At 36.7% G+C, this 26826-nt stretch overlaps 1 protein-coding gene across 2 annotated transcripts in view; it reads right to left on the bottom strand.

Moving 5' to 3' along the window:
- Window positions 1–26826, bottom strand: part of si:dkey-21e5.1 (potassium channel subfamily T member 1) — a 127561-nt gene that overhangs the window by 32300 nt on the left and 68435 nt on the right. For both annotated transcript variants that reach the window (XM_036598843.1, XM_036598845.1), the window contains exons 4-17: window positions 22280–22359; window positions 18723–18828; window positions 18165–18245; window positions 15627–15675; window positions 15394–15453; window positions 14933–15007; window positions 13674–13757; window positions 12036–12130; window positions 11430–11610; window positions 9790–9954; window positions 7210–7346; window positions 3909–3972; window positions 3510–3618; window positions 1134–1242 (exon numbers count right to left, since the gene is read on the bottom strand). In XM_036598843.1, the coding sequence (XP_036454736.1) occupies window positions 1134–1242; window positions 3510–3618; window positions 3909–3972; window positions 7210–7346; window positions 9790–9954; window positions 11430–11610; window positions 12036–12130; window positions 13674–13757; window positions 14933–15007; window positions 15394–15453; window positions 15627–15675; window positions 18165–18245; window positions 18723–18828; window positions 22280–22359 (1395 nt within the window). The remainder of the gene's footprint in view (window positions 1–1133; window positions 1243–3509; window positions 3619–3908; window positions 3973–7209; window positions 7347–9789; window positions 9955–11429; window positions 11611–12035; window positions 12131–13673; window positions 13758–14932; window positions 15008–15393; window positions 15454–15626; window positions 15676–18164; window positions 18246–18722; window positions 18829–22279; window positions 22360–26826) is intronic.

The raw sequence follows: 26826 nt of genomic DNA, 5'->3' as shown, positions 1-26826 counted from the left end.
GATTACTTGGATTGCCAGAAACAAAAAATGCAACCAGCCACTAATGAGCTACGAACGTTTTGCAGATTTCTTTCTGAAACCAAGTCTCCTGAAAAGAATACACGTTGTAATAAAGGCAAAATCTGTACACATGAAATACTAAAAATGTTGATATATAGTTGTTGAGGCTTCTGTGTGATTTTCAGATAAATATATTTTCTGCTTTTTTCTGACACTGAAAAATGAATAACTTTCTGACTAAAGGTCAGGTCAATGAATGAAGTCAAGTCTGAATAGCATTATGAACCCTGAAGAAAACAGAAGGCTTATTCAGGTGTATCTTACATAATAAAAAATATTTTGAGAATTATCAATATCTAATTACATTGTTATATAATTACAGTGGCATCAGATTCTTTTAATCTTCCATAAATACTATAAATGCTCCCATAAATATTAACATTGTAAGTCTAGAGAACTGACCAACTTGCAAATTAATAATGCTAACTTGTTCCTGTTAGCTTAGGCACATTAGCATTCTTTGGTGAAATATACTTTTTGTAAAATTGATGCTCCTGAATGGCTTGCTCAGCAACTTCGTTTGAGCAGTAAGCCAGTTTAATTCTGAAAAATGACCACCAGTCACTATAATGGGATTCTCTTCTCATTCACCTCGCAATTCCCCTTGCTTATAATTGCTTAGTGGAGACCAGAGAGCAAAAAGTGTGAGCAGGTCAGGCATGAAGAGTCATTACTCTTCTTCACAAGTTCTAAGCTAATGACCTTGTAGGAAGATGTTTACTTCTCCAGCTGTCCAGCCAAGAAGACTCAAAATCTATATATAATCAGCACCTAAAAACTGGCTAAATGAAGCCATGTGAAGAGTATCACTGTGCTCTGTGCTGCTGAATGGATGGTGGGTGAATTAAGATCACTGCTTTCCTTTAATTATATTTTTCCAGCAGTGCACAGCAACACCGATTCATCTTCCATTATGTGGTGTGATAGAGGCACTTTTAACTTTTAATTAAAATGTTTTGAGCGGCTCTTCCTTTCAGTGAAAACATAAAGAAGCAAGTGAGAGAAAATAGCAAGAACAATCACACTCTGACTTGAGAGAATGAAAGAAATCAAATCTCTGCAGAAATACTCACTGTCCGCGTGAAGTGTGGACCAAGAGTGTCACCAGGGTGGATGTGGCTGGACACACGCAGTTCAGAGCCAGCATGGCGTACTTGAACTCCTCTTCACACACCACATGATCTATTTGTAGTTGTATAATTAGATAAAAAACAATCCAGACACTTTAGAATACATTCAAGATAGAGTACTGATTATAATACATTTTGTTCATATGGCACCTTTCAAGGGATTCATTCAAGAAGTACATTAAGAGGACCAGATTCTACATTTCTCTTGTTTTTATTTTTTCCTATGAGGTCCCCTTAAACGTTAGTGTAGTTTTATATACCAAAAACAGTCATAATTCATTTTTTTCATGACCATTTCCCAATCCCTCTTTATCCCTTAAAATTAAGCAAGCTATTTTTATTGTGATATAAGACTGATATAGATCATTCTACTGAATAGGTTCAAAGTCAGAGCTGAAAACACATTTTAGATTTTTAACTGACTTGGACTTTAGAATAAAATTCTTTTGACTTTGAGTGACCGTATACCTTACTTATGTTTATTTTATTAAAACAAATGATTGAACAATCCATTTTAACAGTACCAAAAAATCATAACATTACCAAATATTTCCATAGTGAAAATTGTAGCTAATTTTAAGAAGATCTCAAACACAGTCAGTACATGACTAGCAAACATAGCTTTAAACAGTTGTATACACATTAAATCATAATATTTTTCATTAAAACACAAAAAAGTTTACTTAATTGCAGAAAATGTGTGTTTTGGTAGTGGCTATTCTTAACGTTACACATTGATTTTCAGACTTTGGGACATATTTACTTCAAAACAATGGGATCTAACTGCTCATTGTGGTTGTATCCAGAAACTTATGCTACTGCTCCTGTCCTCACCCTCCCTTCCTACTGCTCCTTTCCCACCCCAGAAAAAAGGAGGCATTGAGGAGAGGAAAGGAGCAGGAAGAATGGAGAGAACAAACAGAAATTGGGAAAATAAGACAACTGATTCCTTTCAGCATCATTAAATTTGATGTTGACTATTGATGAAATGAGCCTATCACAATGTATTTTACACGAGGTACAAAATACACAACACAAGTAATTATATAAACCCAAAGAAAACGCAGGTTGAATTATAGTTGGGTTGCTTCATGTTTGTCTGTGCTCTCTGGGTGTGCATGCAGTGATATGACTCCAAGATTTGTAAAAGTCTTCCTAGCATACACTCGTGTATCCTGTGCTTGAAGCCATTTGAAGCAGCTTCTCTTGTCTCCGCTGGTATTTGAACAGCCCTGTAAGACGGCATCACAAAATCGTTTTTCAGGCCACAGAGGAGCGGAGGAGGTTCAGTATGCAAAAGCAGTAACTTTCAGGGTTTCTGGATGCAGCCCATGAGGGACAGGAATGCAGTCTCACTTCCTAATTTATAATGCAGGGGTGTGGCTAAAATAAGGCTCTGCCTATGGACTAAAACTGTTTGTTTTGGTAGTGACATGAAAATGTGGGACAGAATTTCTTTGAACCTTCTTCTGAACTTCACTTTCAAAGAAAGTTAAATGATTGTTTAAAAACCAATATTAAAAAAAATGCATTATAAGCATTATTTTTACAAATGAAATTTGAAATTTAAGTATTAGGGTTTAGGGACAGACCCAATAGAAAGTACCCTATAAATGATGATTATGTTTAACTTGTTACTATCTCAATTCATGTTTTGAGTTTAAATAGATCATAACATAATCATTGTAAAAATCTAAGGTCTGAATACTTAATATTTGTATTTTTTCTGACATCTGATTAAGTTAGAAAAGGCAAAGTAGTTCCACATTTAAACAATATTATGAATAACTATTAATACAATAATTTGTATTCAACATTCCATATATTGTGCTGCACTAAATCAAATTAAACAGGCATAATTATGCTCTCTTTTTAATCAAGCATAGTTGTTTAATGTTCTTTAAGTACTGATGATATCTATAGTGTGCTCAGAAAAGCATACTGTGATGTAATTTATCACGATAATGATAAATGTTGTCATATTGCCCAGTAACAGCTAAAACACTATTTATTACTTCACTGTGAATGGGTGAAGCTAAGCTGCTGTAGGTTTAATAGGAGGATGTATGTAGATGTGTTTGTTTTTGTGACCCTACAAAAACAATTAATTTCAAATGAGCTCATTTTTCACATATGGACTGCATAGAGTGAGGAGTGAATTATTTAACAGTATTTACATACTAGTGCTTTGTTTTCAAGAATAATTTTGTTTTCCATGATAAGGTGTTCTTTAAAGTGTTGCACAAAAAAGACAAGGAATGGCAAAACCTACTACTATAATGTTAAACTTCTACAACTTTGGAGGGAAAAATCACTCACCAGCAAACTTGACATGGAATTTGTTTTCAGGTTTGAGGATTTGGACGTAGAGAGGGCAATTTGGAGCAAAGTCTTTCACTGCCCAGGCTCTAAGGATGGTCTGATGGTCCTGAATTAAAACAATAAGTGACAACCTTTCTTTACCTTTACTTAGCAAAGCAGTCTTCCCCAATCACAACAGTTAGTTTAAGTTCTTTCTTTGTTTTTAAAGTTCTTTTATGTAATTAAAACAATATAAAGGCAGGTTGGGATTTAGCTCAATAAACCTCAGCTCAGTGCATTACCAACATTTAGGAAATATTACTGATTTTGATTGGTCCGTCATTACAATCGTGACTGAACACATCAAGCTTTACTGTAAGAGTGTGTGTGTAATAATATGATGAAAAGTCTGATTACAGCTGCGGTGCGGTCCACTTCATTTCTGCTGCTGAGAATGAAGCACGCCTCTGCATCGTCCATCCTACAGGGACACAAAATCAACCTGATCAGACATTATTCTGTATCAATCAGCCTTCTATTCAACAGCAATCACACTGATCAACCTCAATATCACTCAACCTGATCGGCCGTATTAACCAGCAGTCTGAAAACCGTTCTTTGTTCAGATAGGGTACCATTATTAAGTTTCAGCAAAGCTTTGTTACCAGCACATAATGTGTACACTGGCCATCAAAACATCTAGCTTTTAACCCAAAGAAACATGTTTTCTTGGTTGGTTTGCAATAACAAAAACACAGAAACTAACCAGGTTTACTTTGTGCAAAATAACACTGGTATATGTGACGATATTTGGGACAGTACTACCTGGGGGACAATCACAAGCCCACACATCGTATCCCCTTGTTGTGGTGTCACCACTCAAACCTTTAAACCATCAAATGATTTTCAGTACATGCTTTTTATATGGGAAAAGAAAAGCTGTCGAATAGGGCTGCACGCTGTATTGTATTTTTATTCTCATTGCCATGAGTTTCTGCAATGCAGATGCCTTTTGACTTGTGAGTTGAAAGATTTAGACTTATTATGAATTTAATTTTTTAAATTAAGGAAAAGTTTATTTAAAAAATGCTGTCTTACATTTTCATGCCATACATATACATACATATATAATTTCCAATGGACAGTGCATATCTGAAGGCAGATCTGATCACATGTGCTCTGTCTGCGAGTGTCTGTGTAATTTATGGCCCTGTTCCTTAGAGGTGTTGGTCCAGTAGAGAAGGCCAATATTGCACCATAATGGCTTCTCCTGGGGGCCAGTGGAACCAGTGGAACCAGTGTCACCCAGCCATAACACGGGCATCCATAAAAACCCAGTGGCCAGAGCAGGACACATCTCTAAGAATGATTGTGATTGAAAAGTATTGACAGAACTATAAGCAACATCATTCTCTCTTCTTTCCCACTATGAGTGTCCAGAGCTGTCTAGATTCGCACTATACTTGCAGATGAAGGCAAATGTAAAGACAGTTGTATTGGATTTTAAGCAATGAAGCTTTTCTGAAACATACAGCAGTCATATGAAAGAGAAAACTTTATCTGGAACATTGAGCAATTCTTAATGCTTAGGAGAGAAAAATGACTTTTTGCGAAGGGGCCATTCTTTTGCCCAAAGTCCATTAGACTGACAGAATTGCAATTGCTTCATGAATTCACTTTACCTTAAGCCTCCAGACCCAAATGTAGAACCAGCAATTATGCTCTGGGGGACAGAATGGCAGAGCCAGCTGGATTTGGTGAGGAATAAACAGTGAATGCTATAGCTTATGAGATCAATACATCATGTCAGGCTTTCTGTAAATGTCATCAGTCACCAATATTGGAGACCTCCTATTGTATTCGACTGGCGTTCAGCAGTGTGCTGGAACTTTAAAATGACATTTTTTGACAGCATGGGTTTAATAATGCAAAAGAAACAAGCTGGGTCGTGACTATTTAAGCTGCACTGGCCTTTTTTTAGCAGAGATGTAATAGCCTCTCCAAAAATTTTAAACACTTTCTGGATGTAGCCCAAAGCATCCATTTGCAGCTACTTATCAGCGATTGAGACACTTTTCATATTCCAAAGTGTCGAAACGCCATGCAGGATGCAGGTCACACCTAAAGAGTTTACTCTCGCACCAGTAGTGGAAACACTGACTTTATAAAGAGCATGTCCTCATTTGACATTACGGCTACTCATAGAAAGGAACACTACCACTTCTTGTTTGGAATCAGTTGTCATATTAATATTTTTTATTATTTTATATATAAAAAAGCAAAATCTACAATCTAGATAAAACATTATCACTAAAAAGTAAAGCAGTGGTCTCAAAGTTAACATGAGAGCAAGGGTTGGAACATGAAGCCACTGCTGTTCTCATAGGAAATCAGTGCTGAAAAACTAACTGAAGCTAAGAAGTTCTTGTAAAGCTTAATTTGGCCACTCATACAACTATCTACTGCTTTCAAAATGAAAAGAAAAAAATGTTTCTTTAGGGCCAAATTTGAGCAAATAAGAATGTGATTAATCGCAATGAATTATTTTAATTGTTTAGCAGCCCTAATTTTTAGGGCTCACAGCAAGAAGGTCCTGGGTTCGATTCCCCGGCCGGGAGACCAGGGTCCTTTCTGTGTGGAGTTTGCATGTTCTCCCCGTGTCTGTGTGGGTTTCCTCCAGGTTCTCCCACAGTCCAAAGACATGCAGTCAGGCCAATTGGACATGCTAAATTGCCCCTAGGTGTGAGTGTGTGAGTGAATGTGTATGTCTGTCTGCCCTGTGATGGACTGGCGACCTGTCCAGGGTGTATCCTGCCTTCTGCCCGCTGACAGCTGGGATAGGCTCCAGCAACCCCCCGCGACCAAGAAGGATAAGGATAAAGTTTTAACAACCAGCAAAATGATCCCCGCAATTAACTGAAAACTTAAGTAAAAGTACTCAAACATTAGTGGGACAAACATTAGTGTCTCTTTCCTTTATGTAGGTTAGTATTTAGCATTTTATTTATTTATTAGAATATAATAAAGCACAATTTCCTTAATACACTAACAGATTAAATAATGCTGATAAAAGTGTAACAAGATTGCTTTTGAGCACTGTACCGCTGTCCCAGACCAACTAAGCCTTCTAAGTGAAAGCACTCGTGTTCTTTTTCTTCATGGTTTTCTCATGTTCTTTTCAAGCAGATCAAATCTTTAACTGCAGGCCTTCATTCTTAGAAGATAAACCAAATAATCATATTCCAGGCTGTTATCCTAAGCAGACAGACCAAATGATCAGACTTCAGGTCCTGGGTTTCTCACTGAGATGTTAATAGTGAATTAATCCTGACAGGCTGCTGAGCACATTATAGCCCTTAACATGGAGCTTCACTCAATGGCCTTTAGATACAGTGATTCACTGGCTAGATCAGCCTGTCAAACAGAGGCCTCGAGGGGCTTTCCCCATCAGGCATTTCAAACACCTAAAGTGTCAAAACCTACAGGTGAAATCTGAGGCCTGGAGCTGGACTGAATATTAAATAACTTCAATTCAGAACAGAAACACAATGATAAAATGTACTTTCAGTGGCCCCTGCATTAAAAATGACAGCATATTTTGATCAAATTTTTGAAGCACTGTAATATCTTCTTCAGAATGCGTATCAGCACACCCGTGTATACTCTGCGTTTACCATATCAGAACACTCCCTTACGCTAGAGAAGCACTCTGACTCACTTGGCTCTCATCAAGTCCTGGTCCTTCAGTGCAGACCCCTGCAGATAGATGACCCTCTGAGACCACAAAGGAATCTGCAGCACTCGCCGCACTTGGATGTCCATCTCTGTGGGGCAGAGGATGACCACGTAGTAATCCTACAGAAAGGAAAGATACATTCAGCGGTTTCTATAGGCCCAACATTACTAACCAGAAAACCATTAGTTTATATCCACAGGAGAACAATAAACATTAGACATTAGACTTCAGACATTTTCCAGATTACTGGCAGTTACAGTTATCATCAGTTCACAAATGAGGGCCTTCAGACAGAAGCTTTTCAATGCAGGTTGTAAAGTTCTTATTGCTGCAAACAAATTATTATTTAAAAGTAAAAATAACTATGGAAAATAAGTGAGTAAAAATGCACTATGATGCAGGGTCTGAAGGTGGTGATTCAACTGCAATCATTTTTGTAGGTTAGAATCAATGGTGATCAGTTAGAATAATATAGTCATATTTGTGTATTTAGAGTTTTTAAACATTAGACATTTTAGACATTTAAACATTATTAGTATTAGATTGAAAAAAGTACAAAAACACAATATTTGTTGTTTTATCTTATGAACTTTGTGTTTTTGTAAATATATGTTCATTCCAAATATGTTGCCTATAACACATTCCAAAAAGTTGGGATAGGAGCATGTTTACCTCTGTGTTACATTATCAGTTCTTGTAACAACACTTAATAATCATTTGGGGACTGAAGACACAAACCAATCCAGTTTTGAAAGGGTATCCAATTTTGAAAACCTTTTTTTTTGCCATTCTTATGAAAGTCTTCAGCTGTGCAACCGCATGGGGCTTTCATAGTAGTATTTTGTATTTATTGTATTATTTTACAATGCACCACATGTTTTGAATAAGAGACAGGCAGGCAGGCAGCACCCACACTCTCTGATTACTCTGCCATACTGTCATAACATGTGCAGCATGTTTCTAAGTGCTGTCATGTTGAAATACGTCCCTGAAAAAGACAGTGTCTAAAAGGCAGCACACGTTGCTCCAAAATGTGTATATATCTTTTAGCATTAATAGTGCCTTCACAGATGTGCAAGTTAACCATGCCATGGGCACTAAAACAACCCTGTACCACGACAGACCCTGGCTTTTTAACTTTATGCTGGTAACAGTCTGGATGGTCCTTTATTTCTTCAGCCCAGTAACACAATATTCTTTATTTCCATAAATAATCTGAAAGGTAGATTTGTCAGACCACAACACAGGCGTCCACTGTGCATCAGTCCATTTCAGACGAGCTCAGAGAAGTTGGCAGCATTTCCGGATGTTGTTTACAAATGGCTGTGCATAATACAGCCTTTACTTGCATATGTGAATGCAGTGACAAAATGTGTTTATTGACAATGGTTTGTGAAAGTATTTCCAAGCCTATGCAGTGATATCCATCACAGAATCATACCAGTTTTTAATGCAGTGCCATGCGAGAGATCAAAGGTTCCAGGCATTCAGCTGTGGTTTTGGCCTTGCCTTTTACACACAGAGGTTTTTCCAGATTCCCTGAATCTGTTTGTAATATTATGTACCGTAGACGGTTAAAAACCCTTTTGAGTCACTATGATGTCAGGGATATACACCCATGATGGAAATACAGGAACACACAGGAAGTCATGCTAAACACAAAGGGCTTACACAGCTTTTCAAGCTAGAAATTTTGCTAATATGTGAATTGTTTATATATTAGCTAGAACACTAGCTTCAACAGTTAAGTATTTACAAAATTCTGAGAAAGTCCCCTTGTTATTATTGCTAGGGCCGACAAACTTTCTTCTCTGGTAGCATCTGTAACACTTGTACTGGAAAACTAAAAAGTCTAGTAGCATAAAGTATAAAATTTAGAAGCACACAGATAAGTACATTTAAAACATTTTTCATTTAAAAATAAATTGGCCTTACAAAATGTTCAGCAAAGATATACGACAAATGTATGAAAATTTGCATGTGTCTGAAATTTGCATTTATCCTAAATCACAAATGTGAGTGCTGTACAGTGCTTTTATTTGTCTGATTTATGAATCTAACTGACAACAGGTAAGCCAAGAAAAGCTAATTAGTTAGCTAACTGATTTAAACATTGTTTTGTAGCATTGTTTATTGTTAGACATCACAGTAAAATGACTTTAGCTAATGCAGTACCGCAGATAAAGTTTAGTTTACTTTAGAGCCAGTATAATTCTGCCCTTTAGTTTGGTCACTGAGCTGTGAGTTTGGATTTTCACACAGTTTAATCCAAAACTTTTTCTGCTTCAGAAATGAAACAAAAACAGCACCACCCTCCAGATAATCAGGATAGCATTTGTCAAGTATTATACATTCCTCAGTAACACCTTTCCAGCATTTCTTAGTCTAATAATTCTGCCTTATTTACTGCCGCTGTCCTTCTCATTGCAGGCTTGCTTTGAGGACATTTTCCTTGACTGAGAAAAGAACATTTTGAGGTGACTGATTTTGCAAAGAGTCAATTCAAGTATTAGCAACAAGTAGTGCAAAAAAAAAAATTATTGTGATGTTTCACAGATGTACCTGCAGTCTGGGATGAGCATAAAACTCATTGAGGAAGTCCATGAGGAGGTCAATCTTGAGGGAGCTGACACAGAGAACCACATGCTTCTCTGTCTGAGCACGATGTCTGCTGTAGTTCCCACCAGACTTCTGCCTTTCCATCCACAGATATGCTAGCTCCTCAAACTGGTACAACAGCAAAAAGAGGCTATTAGCATCATACTTAGATTAATATAGATCCAGAACTTCCTTCTGCACAATATGGAATTGAAATGTTTCAGATTTTCATTGTTTAAAAAAATACCTGCGACAGGTTTTAATTAGTGCCCTGACTTGACCATTTTATAGCTGATAGCATATTTAAAGGGCTATAAATTTCAATAACCTATTATAAGGGGTTAAAAATTCAAAAAAAAACAAAAAAAAACGGATAATATCAGCTGATATAATTTTATACTTCTATTTCAGATTTTCATTTTAAACTCCAAACCTTTTATTTTAACAATGCCTTATGGTCTAATTATTGTCATGTTAAAAACTGCAGACACTGTAAATAATATAAAGCGAGGCTGACCCGGGAGCTAAGGTCAGCCTTGGACTTTTGTCTAGGCCAGCCCACTACAACCACAGTGACCGCACCCCCAAAACCATGTCCCAATGTTATTTTTCTTCTTTTTTCTTTTTTTTTTTTAATAGTTCTCTTTATAAAGAAGGTGATTGATGTCATGCTAAAAGTTAGGTTTGGATATATTTTACAGGTTTTTATTATACTAACCAAGGTGGTGTTTTGTATTCAGATCTGCCAATTCAGCCTGTATTGCCATGATATACTTAAACATCGACAACTGTCTATGGTTTTGCTCTATTGTTGGGACACTGCGAGCTGGAATCCTGGCAATGCCAATGCCAAAAAAGTTGGTAATTCGCAGCATATTATGGACAATACTTTCATCAGTGCAGATAAAACCATGGGTTGCAAGCAAAAGCTTATAAATAGTCATTTACAAATTAAGTACAGCTGGATAACAGGCTAAAAGACAGCTAACAGGTTAAACAACTCCATTATTAATATCACAGACTTATGATTCACTGTAAAACAGCAATATAAAAGTCTAAAGAATGTCACTTAAATGGCTTCAGAGACACTTCAATGTCTGTGTTTCAGTCAGAAGTTTCGTCAAACCCAGGCTAATCCTAAACGGCTCTGTACTCCCTAAATAGTGTGCTAGCTATGGAAGTTTAGAAATTCTACCCTCTATAGCCAAGTAGTGCACTATTTGTCAAGTATGGATGTGGCTGAATCCCAAATTACTATTGTTTAGCTGTTTTATGGCCTGTTGGGGTCATGAGAAGAGGGGTGCCATTAGATCAGTGCTGTATAAGACTCGTGGTGTTTTCTGCATTAAACAGTGCTGTGTTATCATGTGTTCATTGTTATACGACAAAAGTTGAAAGGTTCATGAAATAACCGCAAAAATCCATGGTTGTAAGCACAAAGGGTAATTTTTGTCAGTTGTTCCTTCAGTTTTGTAGATTTCTCTTTGTAAAAAAACTAGCATGATCTGACTAGCTTTCTATGTAATGTTAGGTTTTTGCAAGCAAACTTTTATTGGACAGTGTGTATAAACAGGTGACTTTTTACTGAAAGTGTCCTGTCATACCTGCAACGGCAGTACCACAAGTGCCACACATATCATGATGACCACCAATAGCTGTGAGGGCCAGATTCTCGGGGTGACGTCTCCATACCCCACGGTGGAGAACGTGACGATGCAGAAGTAGAGAGAGTCAAACAGGGACAGGTTCTTGCCTGCCCGCTCCAGGTGCTGAATCCCACAAGCCCTGTTTAAAGTTTTAGAAAAGAATGTTAGAAAAATTCATGGAAAAGCTCGTAAAAAAGTGTGAGGTGGAAGGCCCTCTTCTTTTCTTCAGAAAAAAAATTGACCATTAAAGAAATTACAGCCCTGCCTCTCCACAGGTTGGTAATTCTAATTTTGATCAGAGGCAAAATTATGGTCTACATCACACAGTTAGTATCCTCCAGAGTAAGAAAACATTACCCTGCTGGAATCCAATGCCTAAAGTAATATAGCCTTGTGACAAAAAATAATGTGTTAATAATATTGGACTTGACTGAATTAGCATTATTGATTTGCACGGCTGTCTCTACCGCCTCCCCATTCAGTGCAAACTTGCCATAAAAAATAATGAAATGACAGAGACCAGGTTGGAGCGGAACGGAGTATAGTGCAGATCAAAGAGCTCACCCAGTGAAGACCAGGCACAGCAGGGTGCAGATGAGGATGAGAACCTGGTTGAACATGGCAGAGTGGGTGCGCTGGATGGCACGATGAAGATCGTTCTGTGGGGGAGAAAACAGCTTGGTCACCGTGTTCCTGTTATAGTACATTTACAGAGACCAGTCTTAATTAACACTTAGAACCCCAAGGCCTGCATTTCGCAGGCTGTGTGCATGGCTGCCTCCTGGCCTTCAGTTTATCTTAAAGATATGATACACTTATCACAATAATCAGCAGAAGTTGCCCTCTTGAGAGTGAGATCATCAAGTTGCAACAAGCATCAGCAAGTAGTCCACTGGTGTTTAAACCGCGGATGAGCAAGAGACAGACAGACACTGCTCGTGGTGGTTGTCATGGTTACAGAGGGGGGAAGGGGTAGATCAGGTTAAGTAATTACATCTACTACTGTAGTAAAAATTCACTTAAATACAGGTAAAAGTAAAAAGAAAAACAAGCACTTAAGCAAGAGTAATTAAATTGTTTATTGAACTACTACTTAATCACTTTGAATTCATTTTAAGTTAATATTAGTTTTACAAAGAAGATCTAGGTTTTGCCTTGAACTTTACCTTATTTTAGTTAACTAGTGAACAGGCACTTACAATAGAATATATAAACAAAAGCTTCAGTCTGAATAAAGACATATAATACAGTAATAACATAACACAGCCTACAGAGCTAAGATCCTTTAGCCTACCAGCTAATTGCTAACTGTGATTTTTGAAAAGTTTTATAATAGATATTAAACAATAAAATAGTTAAGTTGAATATTTTACATTTTTAAAATTAAACTCAAGTAAAAGTAAAATTACTATGATTTAAATGTACTCAAAAATGTATGCAAGTACTGTAACCTACGTCACAGAACGCCTAAATGTCATAAATGTAATCCAACTCAGTTCATCCGTCTTAAACTCCAACAAATATATTCTATATTAAGTATCTAATGTTCTACACCTCCAAGACTTCAGTACTTTTCTTTACAATAGAATGGAAAACTAAGCTCAACATTTTCATAGCACAGATGATGATTTAATTAGTTCTGACTTTGATGAAAAAGCATATTAGAAATGCTACAGCTTTCAGTGCTGTATGGTTTATCTTCATGATTGCGGCGTGCTGCAAGGGTCAGTACTTGGCCTGCTCGTTTTTTTTTGTGCTCCACCTGATTATGTATGCATCTAAATATATTTTAACTCTGATGGTACAAAACTAGCAGCAAAGCCTTTTAAAACACCACATACATAATTGAAATTATATCAAAGTATTACATCAAAGTATAATTTCCCTGGTTAATGTCTGGTTTTTGTGGTTCACCAGTATCCATGGCTCTGTGTTTCAAAATGGGACAAACTCCCTGCCAAGTTCTCCTTGGCCATTTGACCCAACCATCTGCCAGGAGAGAGAATGTTGGCGCATTCTCAAAATCTGATCATTGATGACTCACTCTCATGTTTCTGGCAAATTATGAAGCTAAATGCCATTTACTGCTTCCTGAGCTGGTCAGAATGAATATGACATTAGACTAGAGCATTGTTGATCTACCAGCTGTGCAACTGAATATTTCCATAAGCTGATTAAGTCTGGAGGCTGTGGATTACTTACAATCATGTTCTCCAGTGCAGACTTGGCAAGCCAGCAGTTGAGGAACACGGGGACAAATATGTTCCTCCATGGGGGCCAAAAGATCTGCAGAGATAATGAATATTCAATATAATGATTGATAGCATACTTTTATTGATCATAAAAGTGTCTTTACTACCAGTGTGCAGTAGGGGAGAGCGTGGCACACCATAACACATTTCGGTTTCTGCTTAATAATTCAAAAAAATATTTGAGCAGGATTTATAGCCTACAGTTTTCTCTAGAAATGAAAACATAAACTTTGTTTCCAGCACTTGAGGGACTAATTTCGACAGTTGCTAAAATGTTTAGCTAACCAATACAAAATACAATTAATTTGATACAGTTCGATGTTGTTTGAACCAGATGAGCTTTCCAATATAAATATATAAAAATATACATCAAAATAGATATGATCACTGAAAAGATTGTGTCAAATGCGACAAATTCATTTTTGACTACAAAGTAGAACAACAAATATCAGCACAATAAAATATTTACTTGCAATTTAATAAAATATTTTACTCACATTAAATCAATAGTACATTTGATGAATCTGTGCATAAACAACTTCCAAGTTTAGTTTGTGCTCTGCTCTCCAGTATAAGCATTAACAAAAACCAAGAAGGAATCAGGTGAACAGATGGCTTTTGATAGGTTGGGGGTTTTGAATGTGACCATTAAAACTTTTTTACTTGTGTTCTTCACAAGTAAGTTTGAGGCTGAAGGTTCTTCCAGTTCCTTTCCTTTTATACACCATTGCACCTCAAATTTTGAACATAACTAACATTCACGTTGTAAAGGTAAAGATACAAGCATTCGAGTTGTAGGATGTTTGGGTCCAGGTGTAACTTTCCCTGGAGCGGAAAGCAGAAACAAACAGTAGAACATCTAACTAGACCTTTTGTTTAGAGTGTACAGCTTTTCAAACAGTGTAAGGTAACACATGTTCAGTGTAATGCATTTCATTTCGTTTACCACATTCACTGCTGTAGAGAGTTTGTAATGAATAACCTGCCATCTGCTCCAAAAGAATGTACAACCTTTAATTTGTTCCCTGTCAAACTCACTGCTGGCTGCATAACAGGCTTAGTTCCACTTGTTACTTGATTAATTGCATCATCTCCTTAATAATTTCTTTTCATGACTGGTTTGGGATCACACAGCACAGATCTCTTATGGATCTAACATCAGTAGCGATCTCTCATCTCATCTGGAATTTCAGTATATGAACCACTTACTGTAATTATGAACGGTACTGTATTGATCATCTCGAGGATGAAGGAGATTTGGAATAATTGTTCCCATATGTTCCCCTGAAACAGAGCATAGATTAACAAAATCATTTAGCCCAAGCGCTGACTCTCAATATTCCATTAGTGGAGACCAGGCCATCATTAACGATCCCCTTGATAGCAATTATGTAACATTGTTATGCTAATGTTGAAATGCTAATGTCGCTTTGATTAGAAAAATCATTACAGTTTGCCCCTAGAGAAGAATAGTTTTTGTTTATTATTAAACAGGGAAGAAAACAGATATTGATGCTCAATTGCAACCTGAAATAAAACTCAACAATGAAGAAAAGGTGAGCTAAGGAACCAGGGATGATCCATTAGCTGTATATGCCCAACTGTCCCTCTGCATTCAAGATCAATATAGAAAAACCCCATGAGGAAAATGAGAACGGCAGATTTCTTACCTTATAGCTGAGATATGTCAAGAGCATTGCTTCCAGGAAGCTAATTAAGGCCACTATCACCTAGACCATGGGGAAATATAGGAGAAAAAACAAACTGCATTTTTTATAGTTTGACAGTGAAGAATTAGCTTATGTATTCTGGGGACCAATTACAATCAGTGAAGCTGAGGTAATTATAGATTCTTGTTGTAGGCAGTCACAAAGACAATACATAAACTTAGATAATAACAAACCTGTATCGCCCATACAGGAACCTTTCTGTTCACCCAGAATATCAACTCCCTTAAAAGAAAAACAGAACATATTACACAGAGTGCAGTTTTTTCCAAACCAAACAGAGGAACTCAACAGTTAATCAGTTATGATTCAAAATGAGCTGTGATTGTAACCCCTTAAGTTTCTTTGTACGTCCACATCCTAAGGTTTAATATTTAGTAACTATGTAGACAACAATGCAAAAAGACTGAGCTATAATTAGCCCTTTGTCTATAGCCCATGTGTCACAACACAAGGCATAATCCTATCTGGCCCACGTAATTGTTTTCATTTTCTATTAATATTAGCCCATTTCACAACATGCTGCACTACAGTCCCCAGCATGCACTGCAGCATAATGTGTGTAATGTAGCCTATTGTAATGTGCATAATGTTGTGTACTGTAGCCTATTCATATATTTATTTATTAATTAATGTAATATTTCAAGGTTCCCTACAGCTGCCTTCATTTTGATTTTGGTGTTATGGCGTATGTTGAATAGACAATGGCCAGCTCAGGTTATAGCAGAATGTTATTTAACAATCAAATAAAAACACAGATGTTTTCTGGCCCACAGATTTGTAGGTTTTTTTTGTTTTTTTTTGTTTTTTTTTATATGGCCCTTTTAGTGATAAAGTTTGACACCCCTGGTCTATAGTCTTTAGTTATTACTGTTTTGCTATAGGTTTAATTTACAAATATGCTTACTTAAATGTAATTACAAAATTAATTACACCGTTATATAATGAATTACATTTGCATTTGATTTACATTCTGCATTAACCCTTTACCATTTCAGGTTTATTTTATACTAAGGCATATTAATCAGTAACTACAGGGACTTAAATGCAAACTAATGGAGCTATTCCTAGGCTATAGAAGCGTGTAATAAAACTCTGGGCCTGCCAGTGAGCCCATGACTTGTTAAGGGGTTAAAATATGGCAGCATATTTCAGACTTTTTTCAAATTCAAATGCAAATTTGAAAATTAAATTGTATATTTAGTATTACATTTCCCATTTGAGTGTGCATTATTTAAGACATGATTCAAATTTAAATGCAAAATGTGTATTAACATTTTCATGCATGTATAATGGCTGGAAAAAGTTAATGTGGAAAAGCAAAGTGCTTTTGACATTTCATTTTCATTATTTTAATGATCCGACTCTGACACTATAAACAGAATAACAATCCCCGATTTGCAATTGCATTTCCTCATTGTTCATCGAATCCATACATTTGCTTGACATGCATGTATGTAGATTATTCAGGTTTTATCACAACACCCTGTCCTCTAAAGTGGCTAACACCCTGAAGTTTAGTCCATTTTCGAAGTTCACAGTAAGTCATACTATGTCCTAAAACACACCAACAGGTCTGCATGACCGTAATGAAGATCTGGATGCGGGTTTGGAGAGTTTTTTAGAATGTATTTACAGAAAAGACTTGGGTGACTACTGACATCTAGGGTTTGTTAGCAACCTTAGCTTTCTAGCTCCAGTTCTAGACTAAAGAAGCAAAATATGGATAACAAACATGTCTTGGCTGTTCAACTTCAAAAGGGGCTAATATAAGTGTCAACTTGACATCAGAGCTGAGTCTTTATAACTGCTCATGCCTGTTGGAATAAGACTTCGTAAATGTTCATGTAGGCTCATGTCAGTTGACATGAAAGGCTGTAGATGTCATGTAGCCTTATGAACCTTAAAAATGCTACCAATATTTGCCATGTTTGTCTTTTTTTGACATCAAAACAAAAAAGTTTAGATTAATATCTGTCAATACAAAATGTACAATTAAATGTAAATGTAATTTATTACATAATTGTGTAATTATTTGTATAACTGCATTTTAATAAGCATATCTGTAAATTAAATGTTTAGCAAAAATGTAAAGGATGTTTTTTCTTCCACAAAATAAGACTGTATACATAACAATATATTCAATTCACAATAAGATATGTCAACCTCATATGACTTCATACGACTGTACAGACGCAACATTGGTTTGGTGATTTCTGACGTTTATATTAATAAACACTGATATTCTTTTAGAAAATTGAAAATTAAGAGTTACTTATGTAATCTGTAGCATCCACATGCCTGCGTGACGTGTGTTCACACAAAACTGAGATTCTGGCACAACACCCTGTTGTCTAAAACGACACGGTAAGGTCTTGTTCATTTAGATGTGGTTTGTGCAGATTTTTGGGGATATATGTACGAAAATGATTTTGGTGACTATTGACTTGTGATGTTTGTTGGCAACATTAGCCTTGTAGCTCCAATGCTAAACTAAAAAAGCAAAACATGTCTCAGCTGATGGGCACAACTGTGGCATTGACTGAAAGTTTAGAATCTGCACTTTAAACACGATTTCTCTGCTTGTTTCAATAAGCTATGAGTGAAAAATAATGAACATTGCATTATACCGTGCTTTTGACATCACTGATGATACCTGTAACTCTGATGTCTAAGGTTTAACAAGTTTCAATGAGATGTTTCTTGATGCTCACCAGTTGATCTGGGAGGGATCTGCTGTCTGGTTGGCACATATTTTACTGCAGAGCACATCTGTGACATTTGAGCAGTGTTTCCTGTAAGCACAATATCAGACAGACACTTCAGTAACCCTTTACCCAAACCTTTTACTTGAAACTTTCAATGTTCATTTTAAAGTCTGCAAACACAAACAGCCTGATTTCCTACAAACACTGCCATACAACAGGATTTCTGGTTTCTATGGCAACATGAGAGCACCTCTATCTTTTAAGAGTTGCTAGCAGTGTGTGCTCTAGTCATAGTATATTTCTACACTGACACACTCTTTCATTCCTTCTCTTGCTCTTACACACAGGCTAAAGCGCAGAGTGCTGCTTTGCCCCATAAGCATTAGTGTCTGCTATTAAGAGAGAAATGGACTGTTATGCCTCAGGAGGGTTCATAGCCTGATCTGACATATTATCAGACAATAGGCACTTTCGAGCAGTTTGCTGGTATTATTCAGGTTGATCTGTCTAACTCTATTTAGCTCTCAAGAACAGAGACAGCATAGCTTATTCATGTTCTCTTACCGCGCACATGTGACTTGAGTGGTGGGGTCATCCAGTGACACTCGGATGATGTAGAGGAGACACGTTAACAGCTTCAAAGAGAGGTTGAAAAGGCGTATTCTGAGGCCTGCAAGACAAAATAAACGACATAGTCTGCTTTATAATGTCATGTAATGAACTGCATCTCCAAAAAAGCTGACCAACATCTTGATACAAGACCATAATGCATTCTGAAGTATAAAAAAGGAATGCTAGAAGTGAAAAAATCAGAGATTTCCATTCTGTGGAAGGAATGGCCACTACAGACCTGCAGAAAGAGGCTACACCTGACTATCAATGTTACACTCTCAGAAATAAAGGTATGAAACTGTCACTGGGGCAGTAACCCTCTTGTCACTGGGGTGGTCCCCTTAAGGGTACATCTCAGTACCTTTATTCAGGGAACATAATTGTACCATAATCCATTGAAATTATATTTTCTAAGCTGCTACTACTTTTCACCTTGAAAAACCTATTTAAGATACACAATTGGACCTTAAAATCACTGTTGTACCTTCGCAGGAACATTTACGTTGTTTGTACCTTGATGAACAAAAAATGTGCCGACACAGAACCTTTATTTCTAACAGTGTATGTAGTGACTTTAAATAAAGATTGCTACCACTGTGGGGAAAATTATTCAACACATCAACAATTTTCTTCTACACAGACAGTCTTCAAGAATCTGGGGGTCACGACATGAATCTTGGGCCCAATCCCATATCTTATTTTTACCCCTAACCCTTGTTTTTGAGTGTCACCTTGCCCCTTGGAACTGAGTTACAAGGAGTAGTGGTTGAAATCTTCCCCTACGAAATAGGACAATGCTCAAATAAAGAAGAACATTACTTCATGCTCAGTGGGAAATCCTGCCAGTCTGCAGTGATAGCAGAGGAGCGGTAACGTTCAGCAACCTCGCTGCTGGGCTCTAGTTAAATTTAGGGAATTATATGCCTTCAAAGAATTATCGCCCACCCCTAATTCTTTAGTGATATGAAGCTGAAGTCAGCTATTCACAAGCTTCTTGTTCAAATTTTCCCATTCCACTTTAAATGGTGCAGCAGTTCTGATGCCTCAGGCGTCAAAATGTAACTGCTGCACCATTTAAGGTGGAACGTCAGCATACTGCTAGCATTTTTATATGCTTGTTATGAAGAAAATGACTATAATACAATGAAACAACATTAAAGTAAGATAATACAATGGTTATCGTAATTTTAATAAAATACTTAGCTACATTTGTGGGTTTCTTTGGTTGCTTGCGCAGACTCCATTTGAAGTGTGTCTCTGAAAAACCTCCATTTGAAGGGCCATGTAGCCCTAACACTTTGCCCTACCCCTCTACCTCAACAAAAATCAGGACACTCTACACCTAGGTGTGAACGCACAAAACGGAGGGGTAAATGGCCTTAATGGTAGGGGCATGGGGTGAAATAGGACTGGGCCTTGATCTTCTATTGAAATTTTGTATTGCTTTTTAGTTTGATGATTGACTTGGCCATTCCAACACTTTTTCTTTCTTTCTATGAAACCAATTGAGAGCCTGCTTTGCAATATGTTTTGGATTGTTTCGGATTGTTTTGGATCGTTTTCCCTACTGGAATGTCTACCCATGTCTCATCCTCATCATCCTGGTGAATAACAACAGATTCTTCTCAAGAATTCCCGGTACATGGCTCCATTCATCTTCCCTTTAATCATTTTGATACCGCTGGTACCATGAGAAGAAAAACAGCCCCATACTATGATGCTTCTACCTCAAAGTCGAGCCATTTCTCCTTCAAAGATGGAGTGTAGTACTGTTGTGGAAAAATTCCATTTTTTTCTTGTCTGACCACATTACATTCTCCCATCAATCTACAGTCTTCTCCAAATGTTCTGTAAAAAACTTGAAACAAGTTTCATCAAGCTTTTTCTTTAGTAATGGAGTCTTCTGGGGTGATTTCGAATGGAGACTGTAGCATTGGAGTGCACTGGCGATTGTTTTCTTTGTGACCACTGTACCTGCTGCTTCCAGGTCTTTCTGGAGCTATTTTTGAGTGGTCCTTGGCTCTTAGGCTACCTTTCTGACTAACTTTTTGACTGCCCAGTTGGAAGATCTTGCAAGGAGGTCCCTTGCATAGCTGGTTGATGGTTGAGTGATGTTCCTACCACTTGTGGATAATGGCCACAGTGGTACATAAAGGAACATTTAGAAGTTGAGAAATCTGTCGGTAACCAATGCCATGTGCTATTCTGCAGCTTGGTGACAAATGATGTGTTTACTTTTATTCAGAGGTGGGTATCCCTTTTTCAAAGTACTTTTTCAAAGTACATGCACTAACCCAGTGCTAGTGCTTCTTTCTTACTGTGTTCAATACTTTTTTCCTGTGTCATTCCACTTTATTGCCTATAATTTTTTTTGGATTGCAATGTTATGATTTCTGAGTTATTGTCTGGTCTAGCTGTATTGGGAATAGTTCTAAAAAAAAAAAAAAATGTTGACATGCTGAATACTTATTTCCCCCACTGTTGTTATCACTGAAATTGGTTGGGATTTTTGTCACTGTTCTGTAAATCCTGTCAAACCTCAGAATAGTTGCTGCAGGAATGTATGTATGGACAGAGCATAGATACGTTTGACTAAATTTCAGCTGAATCAAATTCAAATACACACTCTTGTACAAAACCAAATATGTCTTTCCACCAAATGTCACTAGTTATCTTCAGTTCTCAAATTAAAAGTCTGACTATTTAGCACTTATGAGTCTTGCAGAAAGTAATGTCATTATTCCTGTTTTTCCTCTTTTCTGATGCACTGTGAGAATAAAAGCAGTGAAACCCTTTGGGCCTCTGTGAAGTGAATGTGCAGAGGGGCCAATTTAATTTCCCCTCAATAGCTCTAAATCTCTAAATCTCTTTAATGCTCTTACTGCAGGTCCTATCCATCAAATCAGAGCAGAAAAATACTTCGCTTAAATTTATGGTTGTCAACAACAAATGCTTAAAGGGAAGCATTCATAATGGTGGCTGGTGGCACAGCTTTTAATTAACACCATGCTATATTGAATCTAATATTGTATTCGGTTCAAAAGAGGCAGGTGCACTAATCAATGCTAAAATAAGCAGGCATTCTTCGTGGCATTTCAGCAGTGCTGTCGGGGGCTGTGGGTGTCTTCTGTAGAAGCTCTGGGCCACAGAATGCAAATAAGAGACGTGGCTTCTGTATAAATCACAAACCCTACCCATTAACTATTGTGAGCCCCCATGAAAAGTGGCACCTAAAAGCAGAAAAGAACACCCACACATACATGCAGTTTCACTGATTCAAGGTGTCAACAGATCGACAAAAAAAATTAACACTAAAGAATGCTTTGCCCTTGGACACACGCAACATTCCACCTTTAATATACTGGAATCTATTAGGCGGACAGTTTTATAGGACTAAAGTCAATAACAGTTAGCCATGAACATTTATTTCTGGCTCTGTCTGTGCCGCGATATTGTTTTTCTTAACTGCAGTTTTAGATTTAATAAACTTCATAGAGGGTTTCACTTACTTGACCTTTGGTTTTTGATGAAGAAGAGCTTCAGCCTCTCTTTAAAAGTGTTTTCATTCACATAGAACTCCACCTGCACCCTACAAAGGAGTAAAAACACAACTGAGTGATTTTCGTCAACAGCTACAGACAAGTTTTAAATGTAACTAGGGCTTGTCAGTGTCAATTATAGCAACACTGATTATTTTAAATATATATAAAGTTTGTAAATAAGTAATCCAAGTTAACTGTAAGTGATCCAAGTTTGTGAAAAGGCCAATAAAAAGGTCTTAACAGAAGAATAACACACAACACAAAGCATTTCAAAGATACCTTATAGAAAAAGATACACCAGGAAAGCTTTGAAAATACTTAATTAAAAAAAACACCATGTGGCAAAAAAATAGCATCTAAATGGGTTTCCAATGGACTCCTTACTGTAAGAGAGAGCAATACAATAACTTAAAGGGGAATTCCATCAATTTTTTCTGCACATTCTGCATTTTTGCATAATTCAACTGTTTAAATTAGGCATGTGCATTCCAACAAATTTTGATATTTGAGTGCCCACAAAAGTTATTGAACAGGTATCTGGTTAACTGTGGCAAAGGAAAAAAAAGTACTTCAGCTGAAATCCAGAATTAACGTATGACTGGAGTCCTATCTTAAAGGTTAGCACTCTGGTGTTAAGAGGTTAAAATATCAATAACACAAAAATCTAGCAGCATGTTTGGAAAGTATAGCATATGTTTGGAAATGTTTAATTATTCACAAAATGCTGTGGGAAATCAGTAGTTTTTGTGTTGGATGAGGAATAGAGGCTGCCTCTTCAGATGTGAGGTAAAATATAGCTTACTAGCACAAGAGTGGATGCTGATGAGGTCATCTTACACAACATATTTTCTCCTCAATGGAGGATATGCCAACATGTTATTGGACAGAGCAATATATATTCACTGTTCCTGCTCCTAGGTAACATTAGCTAGAGTGGTTAGCCAAGTTAGTGAAAGTGTCTCTTCCTTCTTAGTCATGTTCTTGATAATGCATCCTTGTCAACGTGTAATATACACACTCACAAATACCAGCAAAACTGTAACATTGTTCAGTCATATTAAGACTGAAAGTTTCCTGTGCTGAAACGAATGATTCAAATTATGATTTCAATATTCGAAAAATGGCACCTTAAATAGTTAACATATTACTCAAGTACCTGCATATATTCCTATTTGAAATGAGGGATTTACTGATACCACAGATACTGAAATGTGATCCTCAAATCTGACCTAACTACTTACTAGGTGCCTATACATCCTGATATTTACACCATTCCACTCCAGCTTTGATGAATGGCATTTATTAGTTGGATAACTAATTTGAATGGTTTCAGAGCTACAAAAATGGCTGTGGCACGATTTATCTTTGAATGCTTAATTAAATTTGATTGAAACCAGGGGTCATTATGTCTATGACACAAATACAGCCATTTCTTTTACCATCCAAAATGACCAGTGACCCTACCCGTCTTCTGAGTTTTTATGTGTAACATTGATCGTGGTAAAATAGTGGAAAATCTAAAAAAAATTTAAAATTCTATTTTGCCTTACTACACCCTGCATGCACCTCTCCACCATGAATGTTTTTCAAAAACTATGTTGTAGGCCAAAACTGAACCTATGTTTTAGACAGCAGGGAACATATTTGTAACCATTTGATGTAACATTCCGTGAGGTCACTTTTAAAGGCTTTAAAAGCTCTGGACGTCTGGACTCTGTCACCACCACTGTGAACAATTCTGAATCAGCAAGTTTCTCTAAAACCGAGCATGTCACATCAAACCACTCTGAGTGACTTGAAGATTGAATTAAGCAGAAAAAAGAAAAAAAATCAGTCAATTCTTCCATTTAAATATGCATTATCATCTCACAAACTGCCAAAAATCATTGCTAATTCATTGAGGATGTAAACTCAAATTGCCAACTTTAAACCACATAAGGCCTAAATGTAACATTGCCATAGCACAAAATACGTAAAAATGTGGTTTATCTTTACTGAGCATCACGGTAAGTATGGATCGTACAGTACAGGGCAGTACCCCTATTGTCACTGGGGTGGTACTCTCAAGGGTATATCTCAGTATTTTCAGTCAGGGAGCAAAATCGTACCAAAGTGCATTGAAATTATATTGTATTATATTATATTGGAGTTGTATTGACTCCACACACCCCATCTCATCTCCACGCTTTTTATTTTATTGTTCTGTTTTAAAACAATAGATTATGAAAATGTACAAATACATACTTCTCACCTGGAAAAACTTATATAAGGTGCACAATTGGACCCTAAAACCACTGTTGTACCTTTGAGGGTACATTTACATTGTTTGTACCTTGATAAACAAAAAATGTACCTGCACAGAACCTTTATTTCTAACAGTGTATAATGCTATTAGAACACAAAAAGGCATGTCATAACATGATCTAAAAAAGAGGAAAAAAACAGTGGATCATTTCATCTGTTTACACAATTGATTCTGTTCGGAAGGCCTCTGAACTACTCTGCACGCTCTCAAACTCTCCACTGAGCTCACACTGAGCACTCATGCACTCTTTATTTTCCTGTAATAATATAACAGACATGGTTGCATGGTTGCATAATATTACTGTTTCTGTTACAACTGCAAACTCTGAATTGAATAGACGCTGAGCTGAAGACACTGAGCCAAAAGGCACTGAAAAAGAACCTGTGAGGAACAAAACCCAATGTGCCGTTTGTGTCAATATGACAAGGCTGAAAATAAGACACTGTATTGTGAGCATACTTGCATGGAGCAAAGCTGCTTTTCTATAATTACCACAAGCTCCATTAGATAAAATGAACCTGCAGTCTATTTTCACCCACTGTAAATTCATCTGATTACAAGTGAAACGCTTTTAAGAGACAAAAGGGAATAAAGGTTTTGAAATTTAGTAGCATATATACCTTAATTGAAACATAGATAAAATTAATGAATGAAGCCTTTCTGCCAGATCTACAGCAACCATTCAATTCTGTACACGACTAGCAACACTGCAAGGGATAAGTTCTTCTCCAAGTAGCACTGAATGTTTTTTGTAGAAACCACAAGCATGGTGCCTCAGACTCCCAGTCAACTTTAGAACTATACTGCTCCATTCAACTGCTCCAGAGCCTCTGTTTCTGCCCATTATCTATTTTCTAAACTTCAGTCTCCTCCCTAGCTCCTCCCCCCATGTACTGTAATTGCAGTATTTTGTGTAGCTGATCTACCTGAACATTAAGCTGGAAATCCTTTTTGAGTCTGTGCGTGTGATGTTAATGTGTAAAGACAAATAATGTGGTCTAAAAAAAAAATTCTGCAAAATCTGATACAATATGATACTTGTAAATTATTATTTTATGCTTTACAGGGAAACTCGCAGGAGTGCACACACCATATTTTGTGTTGTTTTTTTCCTGACTCAGTAATGCTACTTCCTTCAATCTTAACAAAAAATCTTACACAGTGCAGCTTTAAATTTAACTATAAAGAACAATTTTTTGATTATAGTCAAATAGTCAAAGCTGTGCATTTTATTATAGCTTCATGAGCAGACAAAATAAACTACTCATATAATCAGAATGTACTTATTACTTTCAATAGTTCACATGAACTTGGACATAGTCATGTGGGCACAGTGTGAACATGAAAATAGTGAGAATGTAATTTACGATTTTCATAATTAGCATCTAGTAAAAGTATCAGTGGCTGCATGTTCCAATCATAGATACATATAGAGAACATTTACAGTTCCAACTCCTCCATGATTCTGGCTTTCTCGCTCTAATACTTCTGTGTTATGTTGTATTTTGAAGGAAACTGAGCTTTTCACTTTGCTGTTTGTTGATTTACACATAGTTATCTCATGAGTACCACATTATTTGTCAGTAGCTGGAAATATTTTTATTAAGACAGCCAGTAATGGAACTTTCATTTAAAAGCTTTGCACAAAAAGACTACTGTTGTAGAGTCATAGCAACACTACACAAGCAGCTGGGCTTCAGGACAAACCAACAGATCAACTGAGCCAACTGAGGAAAATGTGTTAACACTGTTAAAAAATAGTGGCATTAATTTATCCTATTAAGACGTTCCTAATGTGTTAACTCTCCCACTAGTAAGAAGCCCTCATTTTGTTGCTTTCATTTGAGTCTTGTAAGTAGGGCTGGGTATCAAAATTCAATACCATTGTGGTACCGACTGAATCACATCAATACTGAAGTAAAAAATGTCATTCAAAACCAAATTTCAATATGTAAGTAGTCAGTCTTAGCATCTATGAGCCAATAAGCATGCTTCTTCCAAAATCTGAACTGCTGACTGGCTGTCTAAATTGCATTCTTTATGCATGTGGATAATGTTTGTGCTTCTAGATTATCAATCTGTTGTAGTCTGTAAATATACCCATTTCTAGCTATTCACACTCATTCTTGTTTGTCACATTCAATTTCATTTTGTGATTTAAAAGAAAGTACTGAAAGAAGTATTGTTCATAAATCTGTATCAGTACTGG

This window comes from Colossoma macropomum, unplaced genomic scaffold, assembly GCF_904425465.1.
Source record: "Colossoma macropomum unplaced genomic scaffold, Colossoma_macropomum, whole genome shotgun sequence".
Classification (NCBI taxonomy): Eukaryota; Metazoa; Chordata; class Actinopteri; order Characiformes; family Serrasalmidae; genus Colossoma; species Colossoma macropomum.
Note: the sequence above shows the minus strand (reverse complement) of the source record. Positions and strands in the feature narration are given on the sequence as shown.